The sequence below is a fragment of the Acanthochromis polyacanthus genome, chromosome 9, assembly GCF_021347895.1.
Source record: "Acanthochromis polyacanthus isolate Apoly-LR-REF ecotype Palm Island chromosome 9, KAUST_Apoly_ChrSc, whole genome shotgun sequence".
NCBI classification, from domain to species: Eukaryota; Metazoa; Chordata; class Actinopteri; family Pomacentridae; genus Acanthochromis; species Acanthochromis polyacanthus.
Genome location: NC_067121.1, coordinates 3874904 through 3891989, shown reverse-complemented (window position 1 = coordinate 3891989; position 17086 = coordinate 3874904). Strand labels below are relative to the sequence as shown.

Below are 17086 nucleotides of genomic sequence, written 5' to 3'. Positions count from 1 at the left end.
TAAATCACAGCAGCTGGGTGTCAAAACTCACTCAATGTCCTCCTTAGCTTACCTTTTGTTACCTTGTCTTTGCTCACCTTAGTTGAGGTCAGCTTAGCTTAAGTTACCTTAGCTTATTGTACCTTAGCTTATCTTGGCTTACCTTACCTTATCATGCCTTACCTTACCTCATCTTTTCTTTTCTTACCGTAGCTTACCTTAGCTTACCTCATCTTATCTTACTTTACCTTATTTTACCTTGTCTTGGCTTATCTGATCTTACCTTAGCTTAATATCTCGCCTTAGCTTAGCTTACCTCATCTTATCTTACCTTACCTTGTCTTACCTCATTTTATCTTACCTTATTCTACTTTAGCTTAGCTTTCCTTACCTCATCTTATCTTTTCTTGTTTACCCTAGCTTGCCTTAAATTCCCTTATCTTACCTTAGCTTATCTTGTCTTACCTTAGCATATCTTACCCTCCCTCACCTTATCTTGCCTTGGCTTAGCTTACTTGATCTTTTCTTTTCTTGTCTTACCTTAGCTTAGCTTATCCTAGCTTCCCTTCCCTTACCTTAATTTACCTTATCTTGTCTTACCTTAGCTTATTGTAGCTTACCTTAGCATATCTCACCTTGTCTTGTCTTACCACAGTTTAGTGTTAAAACTCACCGAATGTCCTCAAACACAACACGAATTACAAAATGCAGCACCCTTACTAACCTTTTAGCCTAAATATAAAGTCAAATGCAGGACTTTTTCCTGTGTGTTTCTACACTATGGTATTGGTACTTTTATGTAAGTGTGAGGTCTTCTCACAGGTGGAAGAAGGGTCATATTTTTCAGTAAAAACTGTACATTGTACTGCATAGAAACTGCATATACATAACACAAACGCTCTCCTCCAGCCTCTTGTCGTCCTGTGATGTGCATTAGTAGTCATAAATATGTGAAATATAAACTCAGGGTTAAACTGTGGAGTGAATCTCAGAGTTTGTTTGTTTTTTTGGGTTTTTTTGTCGTCCTGCAGATGAAGATCGTCTGACCAGGAGGAAGAGCTTCGTGGACACCATCTCCCTGCAGGTGGACATCATGTCCAGCAGCCTCCCAGACAAGGTCGGTTCGGAGTCTCACAGAAAACACTTTCTGAACACAAACCTCGACAAAAACCCCAAAGAAGATCAGTCTCTGTGTGGATTCAGACTGAATTCAGTAAATATGTTGCTGCACGTCTTAGATTTTATTCAGTTTGTTCAAGTTTGCTTCTTTGCTTTGCAGCTTGGGTGCACTTACAGGAACTTTATGGGCTTATTTTGTAAGATCAGTACTGATTTAATGCTGTCATTTTTAAAAATCTAAGTGATTCTGTCCAGGTTTTGGGTAATTTTGATCCATTTTAAACAGGGTTTTAATAAACGAAGGATATTTTTCAGTTAATTTCAGACGTTTCAAGTCATTTTGCATACATTCTGACCTTTTTTTGCCATTTTCTAGAATCAATAATTAAAAACTCATGTTTCTATGTTTTTGTGTCTTCAGTCCCAGCTGGCCGAGGAGATCACGTTTGAGACCCTGAAGAAGGCCATCGGTGAGAAACGTTTTACATCAAACCTCTGTGGATTCACTGAAGCATTTCACAAATTCAATTTACGGTTCTTGGCTTCTTGTCAGGAGTGAAGTCGTCCTTCAGGTCAGATCTGCTCTGACAAGAAGCCAAAACGTCGACAGTAATGTCCAGAGAATTACACAGATCTACGGCCTGTCATCAGAGCTGACAAACTCACATATTAATAGTTGTCTTCATCGTGGAAAAGTCAATTTTATGATTCACGGCTCACATTTTGGCTGCTGAATATAAACTCTGAAAATGTCAATAAATCTGCTTTGAAATTTAGCATTTAGCTTCAGAATTTACTGAGAATCACCACGTTTTTCAGTTTCAGTGTCACGGTAATCAGTGATTATTTTTGATATACTTTACAGGAAACTGGAGTTGCTAGCAGCTAATTCTGCACAAGTTTAAAAACCAAATGACACTCTTTTGTAGCCACAAACTGTAAAAACAGAACAAAAGATTAAGAAGTTTTCTATTTTTTGTCAGATAGAGTAAGTTTGAGATAAAAGTTTTTCCGTCTGGTTTCAGATACGACGGGTTTGGAGGAGCAGGAGCGAGAAAAGAGGCGTCAGGTGATGGAGAAGTTTCAGAAAGCTCCGTTTGAGGAGATTGCTGCCCACTGCGAGTCCAAGGTGAAAATCATTTTAAAAAGGTAAATTAATCGTTAAACCAGAAAGAAAAACTCTTCTGACTTTAAACGCTGTTTCTGCAGGCAAACATGCTGCACGACCGCCTCGCTCAAATCTTTGAACTCACCATCCGGTAAGTCGGTTAAATGATTCAACATTAAATCTCTGTTTTTGTTGAAATTTGACAAACCATTGATGGGATAAGACAGAACATGTCTGACCATTTAAAACCAGAGAAGGCACACTTTAAATGTCCTAAAATATTCATCACAAAAGCTTAAAGTTTCTCCAAACCAGCCAAAAGAACGATGTTTCGACCAAACTGTAAAAATGTGAATCCTAACGGGAACATCTTCCACCCTGCAGGCCTCCTCCCAGTCCGTCCGGAGTGGTTTCCATCTCGACCGGACACACCCAGCACCAGTCCGTCCCCGTCTACGAGATGAAGTTTCCAGACCTGTGTGTCTACTGAAAAACACCACATAAACACACCAACATCGCACACGAAACCGCAAAAACTAAAAACGCTGAGAAAGATCGACACAATCACAACCTGTATTCCACTTTAACCTCTTCAATGGGAATCAAAACGCAGCAAAACCGGAGTATCTTTGAGCCTCAAAAATGGAAATATGCCATCTTAAAACCAGAAAATGCAGTTTATTCAAGTTTTTCTGCTATATGCTGATTCATTTATCAGAATTTATCCGATTTGCTGCATTTTCTTTCCCTGAAACTCAACTTTTGAAGAACAAAAAAGACAAACAAAAAAAGAACTTAAACCACTTGAGATTTTAGTGCATTGAATCCGATGTTGCTTCACGCAGTGTACATATCAAACAACGCTCTCTAGATCAATGCTAAAACCTTCTAACAATTGTCTATTTGTCAGCTGTAAAAAAATATCAGAAATACAAGCAGCGGTGGTAGATTAGCTTTAGTTTCACTGCTGATCACTGTTAAATTTCGCTGTTAAATAAGCTTCAGCTACCTGCTGAGAGTTCGGAGACGAAGTGAAAGCAACATGAGAGACTGTAAAGCTGGAGTAGAAACGTGGCTCATGCTTGGTGACGGTTGGTTTGCTGCTGGTCTCTAGAAATATTCAGACTTCAGTGATGGAAACGGTGAAACAGATGAGAGATCGTACTGCTGAAGTGTGTTGAAGTGGTGCAGGTTTGTCGTTTTCATCTGGTGTTGAAGGATGTTTTCCACTGCAGGAGCTTGTAGGACGTTTAAAGGCAACATGAATGTTTGTAGGTTGTAAGAGCCGACTCAGTAGAACCTCTTTCAGGCTGGTTTTAGGGGACAAAAAGGTACCTACTCTAGATTCTTCATAGAAACCCTTAGAAAACTAAACTTGGAGCGCGGTTCTGGTTCCCGATGTCCTCATCCATTAGCTGTTTACTTTAATCTAACATCGCAACCTAAAATTCACCATATATACCAACGTATCAAACCTCCATTGTTCTACCTCCTATGTGAAATTGGATTTATCCATTTTTTTTGCTGTACTTTGGGTCAACTTTGTGGTCGTAGATCTCAGAACCGACCCTGTAGAGCCTCTTTCAGGCTGGTTTTAGAGGATATAAAGGTGCCTAAAAACCTAAACCAGGGCAGTAAAGCACCATATGTCTGCCTTCTCGACGTCCTCGTCCAGAAACCGTCATCTTCTACCCAACATCACAACCCAAAATTCAACCACATGAACCTCCGTTGTTCTACTTCCTGCATAGAACTGGGTTTACGTCGGTTGCTTTTCTGCACTTTGAGTCACCTTTGTGGTCGTAGATCTCAGAACATGCCCTGTAGAACACCTTTAAGACTGGTTTTAGGGGTTATAAAGGTACCTGCTGTAGATTCTTTGTAGAAACTCTGAGAATGCTAAACGTGGAATGCAGTATTCTGGCTCTTGATGATTTTGTCCATCAGCTGTTTCCTTCGATCTAACATCACAACCTAAAACTCACCATATATCCATTGTTTGTGGTCGTAGCTCTCTGATCCGACACCGAAAGGAAAACGGAAAGACTGAAAATGAGTCCTGCAGTGGAAAACCAACTAATATCAAGTCTGATGGTGTTTTTTTTATGTAAACTTAAAGGAAAGGAGGGAAAAGATGATGAACTCCTAGAGGTTCGTTTTTGTTCACCAGATTTCAGAAACAGGTCTTTCTGGAGGTGACGAGGTCATAATTACAGTGAAATGGGAATTTTTGAAGCAAGAAGTCCATCAAAATTCGTGTTTCCATGACGTATTTTGAAACATTATCTTAGAAAACCTCGAGAAGAAGTTTCTACACTGGCTTGAGACGGTTTTTGCCTTTTTCAACACCAGTAAACATGCTTATTAGCAGCTGACATGAGAGAACAATTACAACTTTTTAGTTAATAAAAATTCTTCCATTTTTCTCTGGTGGATGAACAAAATGTAGTTTCTTCTTTTTCTTTGTCTTCCACTTTTTGGTTTTGTTTCCAGCTTTATTTCAGCTAACATGTCCTCCAGCGCCACCTTCTGACCACACAAACACAGCTTACGTTGGGAACAAACCAAGTTCACACGACCTTTTTACATTTTTATGCAAAGTTTGCTTCGTTATTGTTTCACAATTGAATGGAAACATGACTTGAATTAGCCTGAATGAGTAACAAACAGGAAACAATGCAGGAGTGTTGAACAAACATCACGTCTTCCACGAAGCTGAAAGCAAAGTCGCTGGTAAAGCTGAGGCTTTTAATGAATTATTAACTTCCACAAACATCTTTTTAGTGGTTTGTGGTGAAAACAGCACAGTTGGGATAAAATGTCCTTCAAGTCTCCAAAACAGCATTAGCATAAAACGCTGAATGATTCCCGTAAAGTGCAGCATTTCATCTCTTCAGTGCATCCAAGGTGAAGTTTGGTTAATAGAAAATTTAATGCACTTATTCGCTCAAACCTGCACTCAGGCTTAAATGGATCAAACCTGCGTGTTCTCATCTTGCTATCTGAAGCCTTGAGCTGCAAATTTAAGCAAAAAAACAAACACCTGGGTAGTTATTTGGAGGTAAAAACAGCAACTAAATAAAATGAAGTCAGTTTAAGAAACCCACAGATGTTTCAGTTGGTGTCAGTTCAAAGTCTCAGAGTTGGATTAGAATTTACTTATTTGGTATTTGGGACCCAAAACTAATTTCTGTAAGATATTTTCTCCAAATTTTAAAAATGTCAGATGTCTTCAGAACCATCAGTTTTCAAAAATAAAAAAAGAAAGAAAAGAAACATGTCAACTAGGAAAACATTTTAAGCTTAAATATAATTTCCCCAGCCATGAAATACGGTGAAAACACCAACAGAATCATTTCAAGCAGATTAAATGATTTGATGGATCCAGCAGAGGAAAATTTTAATTACTGGTCATTGAAAATGGGGAAAAAAAAGAACAACATTTTCAACCAAGGCTTTTCTAATGTCTCCATAAAGTTCCTGTAAGTGTTTATATCTATGGATGGATCCATGTTTCTACTAAAATCCAGTCTTTGGGCAGACAATGACTTCTTTGTACTCCCTTTCATTCTAGTTAGAGAATGTTTGCATTTTCATAAAACATTTTTTTTTACTTTACAAATGAATGAAATAAAGAATAAAATGAAAATGAAATAAAATGATATTTGTCCAACCTTTGAGGCTCTAACGTCAGAAGAATCTGATCTGTTAAAGTTTGACTAGACAAGGCTCCAGTTTTCTTTTTTTAGATGTTCAGCCTTGTTTCACTGTCCCAAAATCTTGAAAAATGTCCAAATTTCTCACAGTTTTCTTACAGTGACACCAGACCTCTCCAGAACGGCTCAAAATCAGTCAAAAATGGCGTCCAATTTGCAGAAAATTGATTTTAAAAAATTGTCTAAAATAACCCTGAAAATGGAAAGAAATGTACAAATGCTCAATCCAGGCTGGTCTAGTGTCTCCATAAAGTCACTGTCAGTGTATATATATGGATGAATCCATATCTCTAGAAAAAAAGCAGTCTTTGGTTGACATTTTTCCAACTTTAGTCTCTGAAATCAGCAGAATCTGATGTGTGGAAAGCTGGTTGCAGTTATTAGATATTTTTACTTGAAATCGGTCTGAAATGACTCAAAATTGTCCACACTAACTTAAAACATGTCTAGAATTAGTCAAGATGTGTCCAAAATAAGAGAAAGGTTGTCCAGAATGACTCAAAATTGACCTAAACATTTTAAAATGTGTTCAAATTTGTCCAAAAGAAGATAAAGATTGTCTAAAATAACCGAAAACCTTTCAAAAAGGTCCTGACACTTATCCAAGATGACTATAAACTTGCTTAAAATGATGCATGTTTATTCATGATAACTTGAAATCTGTCCAAAATTATTCAGTTTAAAAATGAGAAGTTCAATCCAGGATGGTTTTCAGGTGTTTATACTAAATGTGGACTCACTTTGTTCTTTGTTCTCACACAGAGGAAACAGAGGAAGTAGTTTAGTTCCCATCACAATAAATCTCATGTTTATTGATCAAACAACAAATGAGTAAACTCTGAACCCAACATGAGACCAGTTCATTGGTTTGATTCATACAGCAGTAAATGAGGTGTTCTGTTTTATCTGGGGGTGAATGAATCAGTTTAGATTGTCAGATGGTAAACCGTCCTTCCCATGACTTTATTCTGTTTTCCGTCTCAGCCGGCAGCTTTACCTCCTCACACCTTTGTTGGCAGCTTTGAAAAAAAAAGAAACCAAAACATGCTTCATTGCCAAAGACAGACGTTGCCTCCCTCCTGTTTCCTGATCTGAGAACGTCTTAATCTGAAAAGGCTGAATGTTGCTGGAGCCGTATGGACGTCTCTGAAAGACGAGAGCAGTGGCTTCAAAGTTAACCTCCCCACCGAACGCATTAATATTAATATCCATCTTCAGCCTCTCAGAGCTTTTGGAGGATTTAATCATCTGTGCATTTTCTGCGGCTACCGCGAGGCCACGTTTTGTTTCCAAAAGGAGGCGTTCTTGGAATGAGATGCTTGGTATCTGGTGCAGCTGCAGCTGTGATCTGTAATAGCAGATGGTTATCAGCGCTTTCCTCTGATCTGAGCTCAGTGTGGACAGAAAATCCCTCCAGCTGGAGGAAGATGCTTGCTGTCACTGTTTGGTGAAGGTTGAAGGTCGGCGTTGGTTTGTCTGAGAGGACGAGGAACTGTTTGGTTTGTCTGGATCCTGTTTGGTTCTGATGCATCTTTGGTCGTCAGTGTGAAGCCCAAGATGTGTCAACGCCTGGAAAGGGAACATTAGCTAGAAAACCTAAAACTTGACCGCTAACTGGTCACCTCAATTTCCACCAAAAACTGTCATATCTTTTTAAAATCTGAACGCACAGACTCGGTCCACATATTTATTGATTCAGGAGGACTTAATCCCAAATATTTAAAGCAAATTTTAAGTGGTTGTAAGCTATTTGGCTAAGTAGCTATTTAGCTGGTAGCCTATAAGCTAGTACCCTTAGCAGTTCACTTCTCTCTTAGTGGATATTTGTTAGCAAAATTAGCAAGTCGGTGTGAAACGCAAGATGTGTCCAATGCATTAAATAGCTGACATTAGCTAGAAACCTAAAACTTACCGCTAAACAACACTGTATGAGTTTGATGCTAACAGGTGTGGACTTTACGTTAGCAGGAAAGCTAATTGTTGTTCAAGAGCATTTGTTTTTTTTAAGGTAGAATTTAGCTAAGTAGCTATTTAACTGGTAGCCTGTAAGCTAGTACTGTTAGCAGTGCACTTCTCTCTTGGTCGATATTTGCAAAATTGGCAAGTCGGTGTGAAACCCAAGACGTGTTCAACGCTAGAAACCTAAAGCTTAACTGATCCACAAAAATCAGTCGAGACACGCGTTTAGTCATGACAGCATTAAAAAAAATGCTTCCAGATTCCATTTAGATTCACCAGCATCAGCTTTTCTGTGATCTGAAGCAATACTGCAAAAATCGTCATATCTTTGTAAAATCTGAATGCACAGACCCAGTCCACATATGTACAGATTCAGATGGACTTAATTTCTCCTAGGATGTTTCTCTAATATTTATTGCAATTAGAAGGCTTAGAAGAAAACAAATTTTAAGCGGTTGTAAGCTATTTGGCTAACTAGCTATTTCACTGGTAGGTCGTAAGCTAGTACCGTTAGCGGTGCATTTCTCTCTCTGTGTATATTTGCTAGCAAAATTAGCAAGTTTGTCCAATGCATGATATAATGGACATTATCTAGAAGCTTTAATCACTAAACAACATTGAATGATTTCAATGCTAATCAGTGCAGACTTTACATTAGCATTAAAGCTGACATGCAGTTTTATTCAGACTTGACGAGTATTTGGATTTTTTTTAAAGGTGAAATTCAGCTAACTAGCTAAGTAGCTATTTAGCCTGAAAACTAGTGCTGTTAGCACTTTTTCCAGCTGGATTGTTCTTGGCTTATTAAACAAGTCAAGGTACAGCACGAGGCAGCACAGTGTTGGTTCATCTGAGAGGAAGTGAAAGTGTTTGTTTGGATCGTTTGCACCTTTGGTCAAGAGAGAAGTTGGAGAAGTGAATGTAAGAGGGGTTTTCAGGGATGCTTTCTGTGTAATTCTGGATGTTTCAGGTGGTTTTGTTAAAAGTTGTCGGGTGCCGGTTGTGTTTCTGAAAGGTTGAAAGGGAACTTTTGAAAATCTGTGTTTGGAATCACCAGCATGAGCCTGAAAATGATTCAAACTTTGTCCAGTACGACTCCAAAATAACAATATAATGAAAGAAATGTGTCCAAAATACCTGAAAAATGTTCGAGAAGTGATGAAAAATCTGAACTTTGTTAATTTGTGTTATTTAGCAAAAGTTTGATCTGCTTCTAGATTGACGCTGAAGCAGGAATCATCAGTGTACAGCTTTACACAGCAGCATCGATTCATTAAACTCTGGAAGAACCATGATAATGTGCAAATCAAAGGTCATGTAATCAGTGCGGGTAGCAGAGCTAGCATCAGTGCTAACTAGCTTCTTCACTGACTGCCTAATTCGGTCAAGTGTTATAAAAAAAAAAGATGAATTTAGTCGCTTTTCTTGAGTTTTTGATTGCATCACATGATCTTCTGCAAATGGAATTGAATGAAAATGTAGAAAAAATCCATTTTTCCTAACTCTTTAAAGGGTTTCTGGTGGAGTTTTGCTTCTATAGTGGCAAACGTTAATGTCTTTGCCAGCTTTTGAAGGTTGTGGGTTGATCGTAGGTTGCAGAGGAAGCCACGCATAAATGTTCCAAATCTTAACAATGCTATGGTCGAAACAGACTCCCAACAACTGAACTCCAAGGAAGTTTGCATGCATCTTCATCCTAATGTTTATCAAATGAACAAAACCTACTGAAGAAAAGACTTAAAGATTTGCCTCGTAGGCTTTTTCTGAAGTTTAAGATCACATCACGTGGTCTTCTTCTGCAGATTTGAGTAAACTCTGGATATAACTGCGATTTTTCGATGAAATGAATCATCTAGGCCTCCTCTGGGCTCTTAAAGAACTGAAGGTGGAGTTTTGCTGGTCCATTGATGCACATTAATACCATGTACACATTTTAAGGGTTGTAGGGTGACGATGGACTGAAGAAAAACTAACGCAAAACCCTCCAAAATCTCAACAACACATTGGGTAAATCTACAAATGAAGCACGTTAATTGGTTGACAGAGATACCAAAAGGTGTACGAGGCGCTCACATTAAAGCTCATCTGAATATGATAGAAAAAGCTCATCTCAATCTTACAACGTTCGTTTATTATCTTAAAAAATGCGATAAAGTTGTTTGATTCATGACCTTTGTTTTGCACATTGTCCCATGTTGCTTTCTCATGTTTGCTGCAAACTTTACATCGAAATCCAACGAGAGGAAAGTTTAAAAAGGTGTTCAGTCCAGATAATAAATCCTGAAAGAGATGCAAATGGAGTCGTTTGGTAAAGAGTGGAATTTTAAAATGAAACTAATGAGCAGAATGAATGAAAGTGAAACGTTTATGCATTACGTCTTAGCTTTAAACTTCCTATCGTAGAATCATAGTTCGTAAAAAAACATGCATTATATGAACTAACTGCATGACTTATTAACTGTCTGCCCCTTAGGGGGAAAATATGCTGAAATTTAATCCATCTAAATGCCCTCATCCACCAGAAATCCGACTTATCTTTAAACATGAAAAAACCCGAGCCAGCACAGCATGAACAGATTTCAGTTCGGAGAAAAGTCGGACGTAAACGGTGGACGAGTCGTTGGTTTAGATGTGGCTGGAATACGATGAATGTGTCATTACAGCAGTATATCATATCTATTTTTGTACATTTTATGCATCACATGTTGTCAAATCGTTGCCTGGTGGAGATTTCAGAGCCTGGGAGACTTTAAGGAGAATTCTGTGTATTCATTTAGTTTTTTGTTGTTTACCTTTATGGTTCAGGGTTTCAATGGGACAGTGCAGGAGAATCAGTGATATCATTTCAAATGTGGTGAAAGATGAATATCTATAGTCAGATGTCAGTTATTTTTAGATAAGACTAAATCAGTGCAATCTGCTAACTTTCTAGATTTCTATGTTTTTTTTTCCCCGGCTCAGCAGGAGCAAAGTTTTAGATTTGAAAGACGATTTTTTTGCTCAAAGATTCAGTTCCAGATTCACAAAAATCAGTCAAGACACGCGTAAACTCCCGAAAAAACAAACTGCTTCCAGATTCCATTAGATTCACCAGCATCAGCTTTTCTGTGATCTGAAGCAATACTGCAAAACCAGGAGCTGCAATTTCCGCCATAAATCGTCGTATCTTTGTGAAATCTGTACGCACAGACTCGGTCCACATATTTATAGATTCAGGAGGACTTAATCTACTATTTATTGGAAGTTAACATCCATAAACCTGATTAGAAGTCAGAGAAAAAAAAGCTAATTTTGAGCTGTTGTAAGCTATTTGCTAACTTGCTATTTAACTGGTAGCCCGTAAGCTAGAACCATTAGTTTGATGCTAACAAGTGCAGACTTTATGCTAGCAGGAAAGCTAATTGTTGTTCCAACTTGAAGAACATTTGTTTTTTAAAGGTAAAGTTCAGCTAGCTAAGTAGCTTTTTAGCCTGCAAACTAATGCCGTTAGCACCTTCTCCCAGCTGGATTGTTGTTGGCTAATTTAGTGAGTTGAGATGGGTCCAGCATATTGTGGATAAAGAAGATATCTACTAAAAAATAGACATTGAAAATTGAAAATCGATGCGTTAAGTGCTCGTCAGTATTACATTATTCAAACTGCTAACAGCCAGTTCAGCTGCTTTTAATGCTTCCGATTTATACAATACAGGCTTAAGAAAGTCCGCTAATGCTAACCCACGTGCAAATACGAGCAAAATGAATGGCGGAAGAGATAAAATCCATAATAACCGTCTTGTCTTCATGTTGTGTAAACAGCAGTTTGCCAGTATTAGAGCGTTTTGGAACAACAATCTACTAACTCCCCGTCATGAATCTGGAGCTGAGTCCATCCTGAGCCAATGAAGATAAATAACTTTTAAATTAGTAAAAAAAAAATGATCTGAGAACAGTTCAAATCTTAGCTGGATGCAGAAACCAATCAGTCTGTGAAAAGAGCCTCAGCTACTTTTGATAAACGAACGACGTGTTTCGTAGATTTTAGCTCAACGAGTCGTTTGATCAGCAGCAGACGTATTAAAGTAAAATATGATGTCGTGTTTGCACTTTGATCACTGTGGTACTTTAGCAAAAACCAATCAGCACAGATCAGTGTTTGGTACAGAGGTGTTTTTATTCCCGATGTTCAGTTTGTGAAATGTCGTGTTCAAGAAAAAAAACTGTAAAAAGTGTCTCCACTGATGGGTGATCGAAGTTGAGTCTTTAAAGGTTCGAACCAAGACGAGAAGATTCAGTGAATGAGCTGAGCTGCCTTACTTCAGGATGCTGGACGCAAAAAACGCTTTAAAAATATCAGAGAGACGAACCTTCCTTCACCCGTCAGGACGGACTTTTTCGGTTTAAATCTGCAAAACGTCAAGAACAACAAAATCTGAGCTTCTGATGCTGTTTTTTTTTAAGTTTGTGATGCAACAGTTTGTATTTTTGTGCCAGTTTTAGAGGTAAATACGTGTTCACAGTGACAAACTGCTAAAGCTCGGCTTAAACTTTAAACCACTAGAGGGCGCCGAGGCTCCACTGCGGCTGCAGGTTCAGGAAGTTTTACCTTCACTGATGTTTCGTTTTCTTCCATAAAGTATGATTTTAACATCAGAAAATGCACAGAGAACTGATAATGTCGTTCAAGTTTGGGATCAATAAACCAATGAACAGTCTCACAGTCAGACCATTCTGTAGCGCTAAAGCAACGCAAAAATTGTTCAACATTGCTCAAAAATTGTCAAAAATTTACTCAAATTTGCTCATAATGACTCAGTCGTCCAAAATTACTCAAAATTTGTCAAAAACGACTCAAAATTGTCCAGAAGTACTCAGATTTTGTGGATAAATGCCATAAAAAGTGACGTTAGGCGTAAAGATTGAATAACTTCCTGGACCAGCAGCAGCGGTGGTCCTCTGCGTTTTATTATGAAGCCTCTGTTTAATAGAAAATTGTGCATCAAGATTAATGTTGAAGAGATAAAATAAAGTGTTTCTATCAAACGTGTCGAGTTTCTGCAGTTTTTATTCCAAATTTAAAAAAAGAAGTGTCTGAAAATCAAAGAAAACATCTGATTTCTGTAAATTACAACATTTTGACAAGAAGATTTAAACAAAGTGACTCCTAAAGCTGCCGATGAAAAGAAGTATGATTCCTTCTAGATCCCTTCTTCTTCTTCTTCTTCTTTTTCTTCCTCCTCCTCTTCTTTTTCTTCTTCTTCTTTTTCTTCCTCCTCCTCCTCCTCTTCTTCTTTTTCTTCTTCATCTTCCGTCCCTCCTGGTTTTCCTTCTCCAGGTTTCAGGTTGTGGGTTTGAATCCCGCTCACTGTCGTCGACTCTTTACTCTCCTCGCTGGATACAGGAGGAGGATGAAGGGGACGACTTGTTGCCTCACCATCGTCCTTCAGGTCGGAGCTTTCATCACTGCAGACACAAATAGTTTATGGATCTGACATTTTTCTCATTTATGTTATTTATGTTCACGTTTTAGAGAAAGGAAAAGCAAAAAATGATTCAAAAATTTTCCAAAACAACTCAAAAGTTTTCAAAAATCTGTCAGAAATGACTCAAAATTTTGTCAAAATTACACAAAATTTTCCAAAATATCTCAAGAATTGTTCAAAATTACTCAAAACAATTGTCCAAAATGACTAAAAACTAGTTTAAAACTGACCATTTTGAGTCATTATGAACAATCTCGTCTGGAACAACCTGCTTCACCTGCTGCCTCCGTGACCCGGCCCCGGATAAGCGGAACAAAATGGATGGATGGATGGATGGATGGATGGATCGTTCATTTTAGAGAATTTTTAGTCTCTCCAGACTTTTCCTCTCTTTTGTTTAGGCGATGTATCAAAAGGTGACTTTGACCAAATTTCACATTTTAGCTTAAATTTGTGTATTTTTCCTCATAGAACCATGGATCACATGATGTTTTCACAGTTTCAGCCTCTGATGAATGCTTCATTAATGACCAGTAACAGTCAGACCATTCTCTGCAGCTAATGCTAATGCTAATGCTAATGCTGTGTACAACTGTCTGATTAAACTTCATTAATATTCTGCCATTAGAAGAAGGATGTATGTCTTTAAATCAATGTGTTGGTGGGTGCTTCATTTGTGATCCAAAATAATCATTTTCCATGAAAATTTTAGTCATTTTGAACTAATTTTCAGTAATTTTGTCCTTTTTTTGAGTTATTTTGGACAATGTTTGACTTATTTTGAAAAATGTAGTCATTTTTGACTTTTGGAGTTATTCTGAACAATTTTTGAGTTATTTTTGGACAATTTCCAGTTATTTTGAACAATGTTCAGTTACTTTGGACATATTGTGAGTTGTTCTGAAGAATTTTGAGTTATTTTGGACAATTTTTGACTAATTTTGAAAAATTTTGAGTCATTTTTGACTATTTTTGAGTAGTTTTTGATCTTTTCTGAGTTATTTTGGAGAAATTTTGAGTCATTTTGGATGATTTTGAGTTATTTTGTAGAATTTATGAGTTATTTTGGACTATTTTCAGTCATTTTGGACATTTACTTTTGGATTTTTTTGCTGTAGTGAAGAAGATTTTTAAATTCAGATTGGAACTTAAACCTGCAGTCTACATTCATCTGAAATCAACAAACATCTGTTCAGAGCTGAAGAGTTTCCTATTGGCTGACAGAATTCATGTTAATGTTTGCAACAAGAAATAAAACAGCTTTTGGTGATTTCACTAAAACTAAAACCTTCCTTGTGATTCGGGTTTGAACATTTTTGTCCGAACAGGATGCCAGTTTGACAGCTCTCCTCACCTGTCCTGCAGGTGTGCTGGTGGAGGCGTGTTGCTTTCTGCAGACGTGTCCTGTTCGCTGCTCGGTTCCTCACTGGACTGGACTGGGACCCTCAGAGGTTTGGGGGGTCTGCTGGCCCGGCGGCACGGCGGTTCTGGTCCGCTGCAGCGTTGTGACGGCAGGCTGTGGTTGAAGTGAGCCGCCGACATGCATTCAGCCGTGGTTTTATCGCAAACACACTGCAGCTTATCGCACACGGTGATGCCCTGACCTGAAGAAACAGGAAGTGAAAGAGTTGAAGCGGGTTCAGACGAGGTTCTGATAACATCTTGTTACGGCCCTAGCTCGTTATGTGGGTAAAGGTGGTAACATAATAAGCCCAGATGGAATTCGGCATTAAATGTTTATATATATATATAAAATAAAAGGTACAATAATGAACAAAAAAAGAGGCAACAATTGAGAAATGTAAAAATAAAATACAAACGGCAACAAAAAGAGGCTCTAAACTAGAGTTATATCAAGGAAAATATCCTAATATAAATCCTAACACTAATGGTGTGTGACAAAACCAAACGAAAAACTAGTTCCTCCAAATCCACAGGTTTTCACAAGAGTTAACAGAAGTGCTGAAGCCTAACAGAGTTCAACATCTGAAGACAGAAAACATGTTGGAAACCTGTTAAAGCAGCACCGAAGGTTTGGAAGCAGAGCGGTCTGACCCACTTTCTGTAGATTTGGAGAAAAATGGGTTAAAAGTGTCATGTTTTCCAGAATGGTCTAACATCCCACTGTGATGTTATAGTTGGGTTGTGGCTTAGAGCAGTCTGACACTAACATCTGGACCATATAACATCACAGAAACTAAATCAAACCTCAGTTTGGATGTTTTGTGGGTTAGACCACTCTGCCTCTAACCCCTTCATGTCATTCTGTGAGTTTTCAGTCATTTTTTAATAATTTTCAGTTCATTTTGAACAGATTTAAGTAATTTTAGTCCATTTTTAAGTTGTTTTAAGAAGATTTTTGTCATTTCCGACAACTTTAGTGTAATTCCGGACCAATTTTCTGTAATTCTGAATCAGTTTTAAGTCATTTTCAACAATTTTTGATTCATTTTTGCAGATTTTTTAAGCATCTTGGACAAATTTAGCGTCATTTTGCAAATTTTCACTTATTCCAGATCATTTTTAATCATTTAAGAGAAATTCAGACTGATTTTCGATCATTTTCCAGTCATTTTAAACAATTTTCATCATTTTAGGTCATTTCTGGAAATTTTTCTGTAATTCTACATCATTTTAGACATATTTAGAATCCTTTGAGATCATTTTTGAAGCATCTTGGACAAATTTAGGGTCATTCTGGATCATTTTTAATCATTTCAGAGAAATTCTGACTGATTTTTAGATCGTTTTCCAGTCATTTTAGAGTATTTTCATGTAATTCAAAACAAATTTCCATCGTTTTAGATGATTTCTGGAAAAATGTCTGTAATTCTGTTTAGTTTGTGTGTTTCAGTTCCTGTCGGTGGATTTTCTGGACTCACATCGAGGTTTTCTGTTCTCGCAGGTGATCTGAGCGTTGAGCTTCCTGTCTGACCGGCAGCCCATCGAGGTGATCTGCTTCAGGCAGCAGTGATGGAAGAAACAGCACCTGGTGGAGACCAGCAGGACAAACGGACAGGTGTGTTCTATACGGGTGTGTTCTATACGGGTGTGTTCTATACGGGTGTGTTCTATACGGGTGTGTTCTATAAAGGTGTGTTCTATACGGGTGTGTTCTATAAAGGTGTGTTCTATACGGGTGTGTTCTATAAGGGTGTGTTCTATACGGGCGTGTTCTATACGGGTGTGTTCTATACAGGTGTGTTCTATAAGGGTGTGTTCTATACGGGTGTGTTACTATACAGGTGTGTTGTTACATACAACCTGAGAAACAGATGCTAATATATTAGCATTAGCTGCTAAAGTCCTGGTGTAAGCAACCCAAAGACTCCTCCTGAAGCTCTGACTTTAGTTCAGAACCATCAGATCCTCTAAATCAGACTCCACCTGTCCAGCTGGTCCAGAGGTTGTCCTCCTCCTTCCTGTCCACAGTAGCAGCCGTACATCTCGTACTCGTGAGGACATCGACCCGTCAGACAGTGGAGCATCTCTCCCAGCGCCGGCATCTGACGGTGGGTTCGACCGTCGCTGCCGTAGAGGCTGAAGGTGAAGCTGCATTCTGAGGAAACGTTTATTACAGACGGACGCAGAAAAACTAAAGTCTGACCTGGAAATCTGCTTCAGTGGGATGTTTTAAAGCTAAAGACAGAAAAGTAGCTCAAATACACTGTAAATAACTTTATATAAGGAATCTGTCTTTATGCACAAAATAATTTGTGCTTTTACAACATTTGACTGTAAAA

General features: G+C 38.1%; 2 protein-coding genes across 2 annotated transcripts in view; one reads left to right on the top strand and one right to left on the bottom strand.

The window, feature by feature from the left end:
• Positions 1-12903, top strand: part of efr3a (EFR3 homolog A (S. cerevisiae)) — a 123629-nt gene extending 110726 nt beyond the window's left edge. Inside the window, 5 exon segments of the mRNA XM_051953915.1 lie at positions 1011-1096; positions 1520-1568; positions 2124-2227; positions 2308-2357; positions 2591-12903. Coding sequence (XP_051809875.1) covers positions 1011-1096; positions 1520-1568; positions 2124-2227; positions 2308-2357; positions 2591-2696 — 395 coding nt within the window. The 3' untranslated portion in view covers positions 2697-12903.
• A 4-nt stretch (positions 12904-12907) lies between these two features.
• Positions 12908-17086, bottom strand: part of oc90 (otoconin 90) — a gene marked incomplete at its 5' end in the record, with an annotated part of 30855 nt that continues 26676 nt past the window's right edge. The window contains 4 exons of the mRNA XM_051953648.1: positions 12908-13323; positions 14698-14947; positions 16226-16332; positions 16731-16902. Coding sequence (XP_051809608.1) covers positions 13059-13323; positions 14698-14947; positions 16226-16332; positions 16731-16902 — 794 coding nt within the window. The remainder of the gene's footprint in view (positions 13324-14697; positions 14948-16225; positions 16333-16730; positions 16903-17086) is intronic.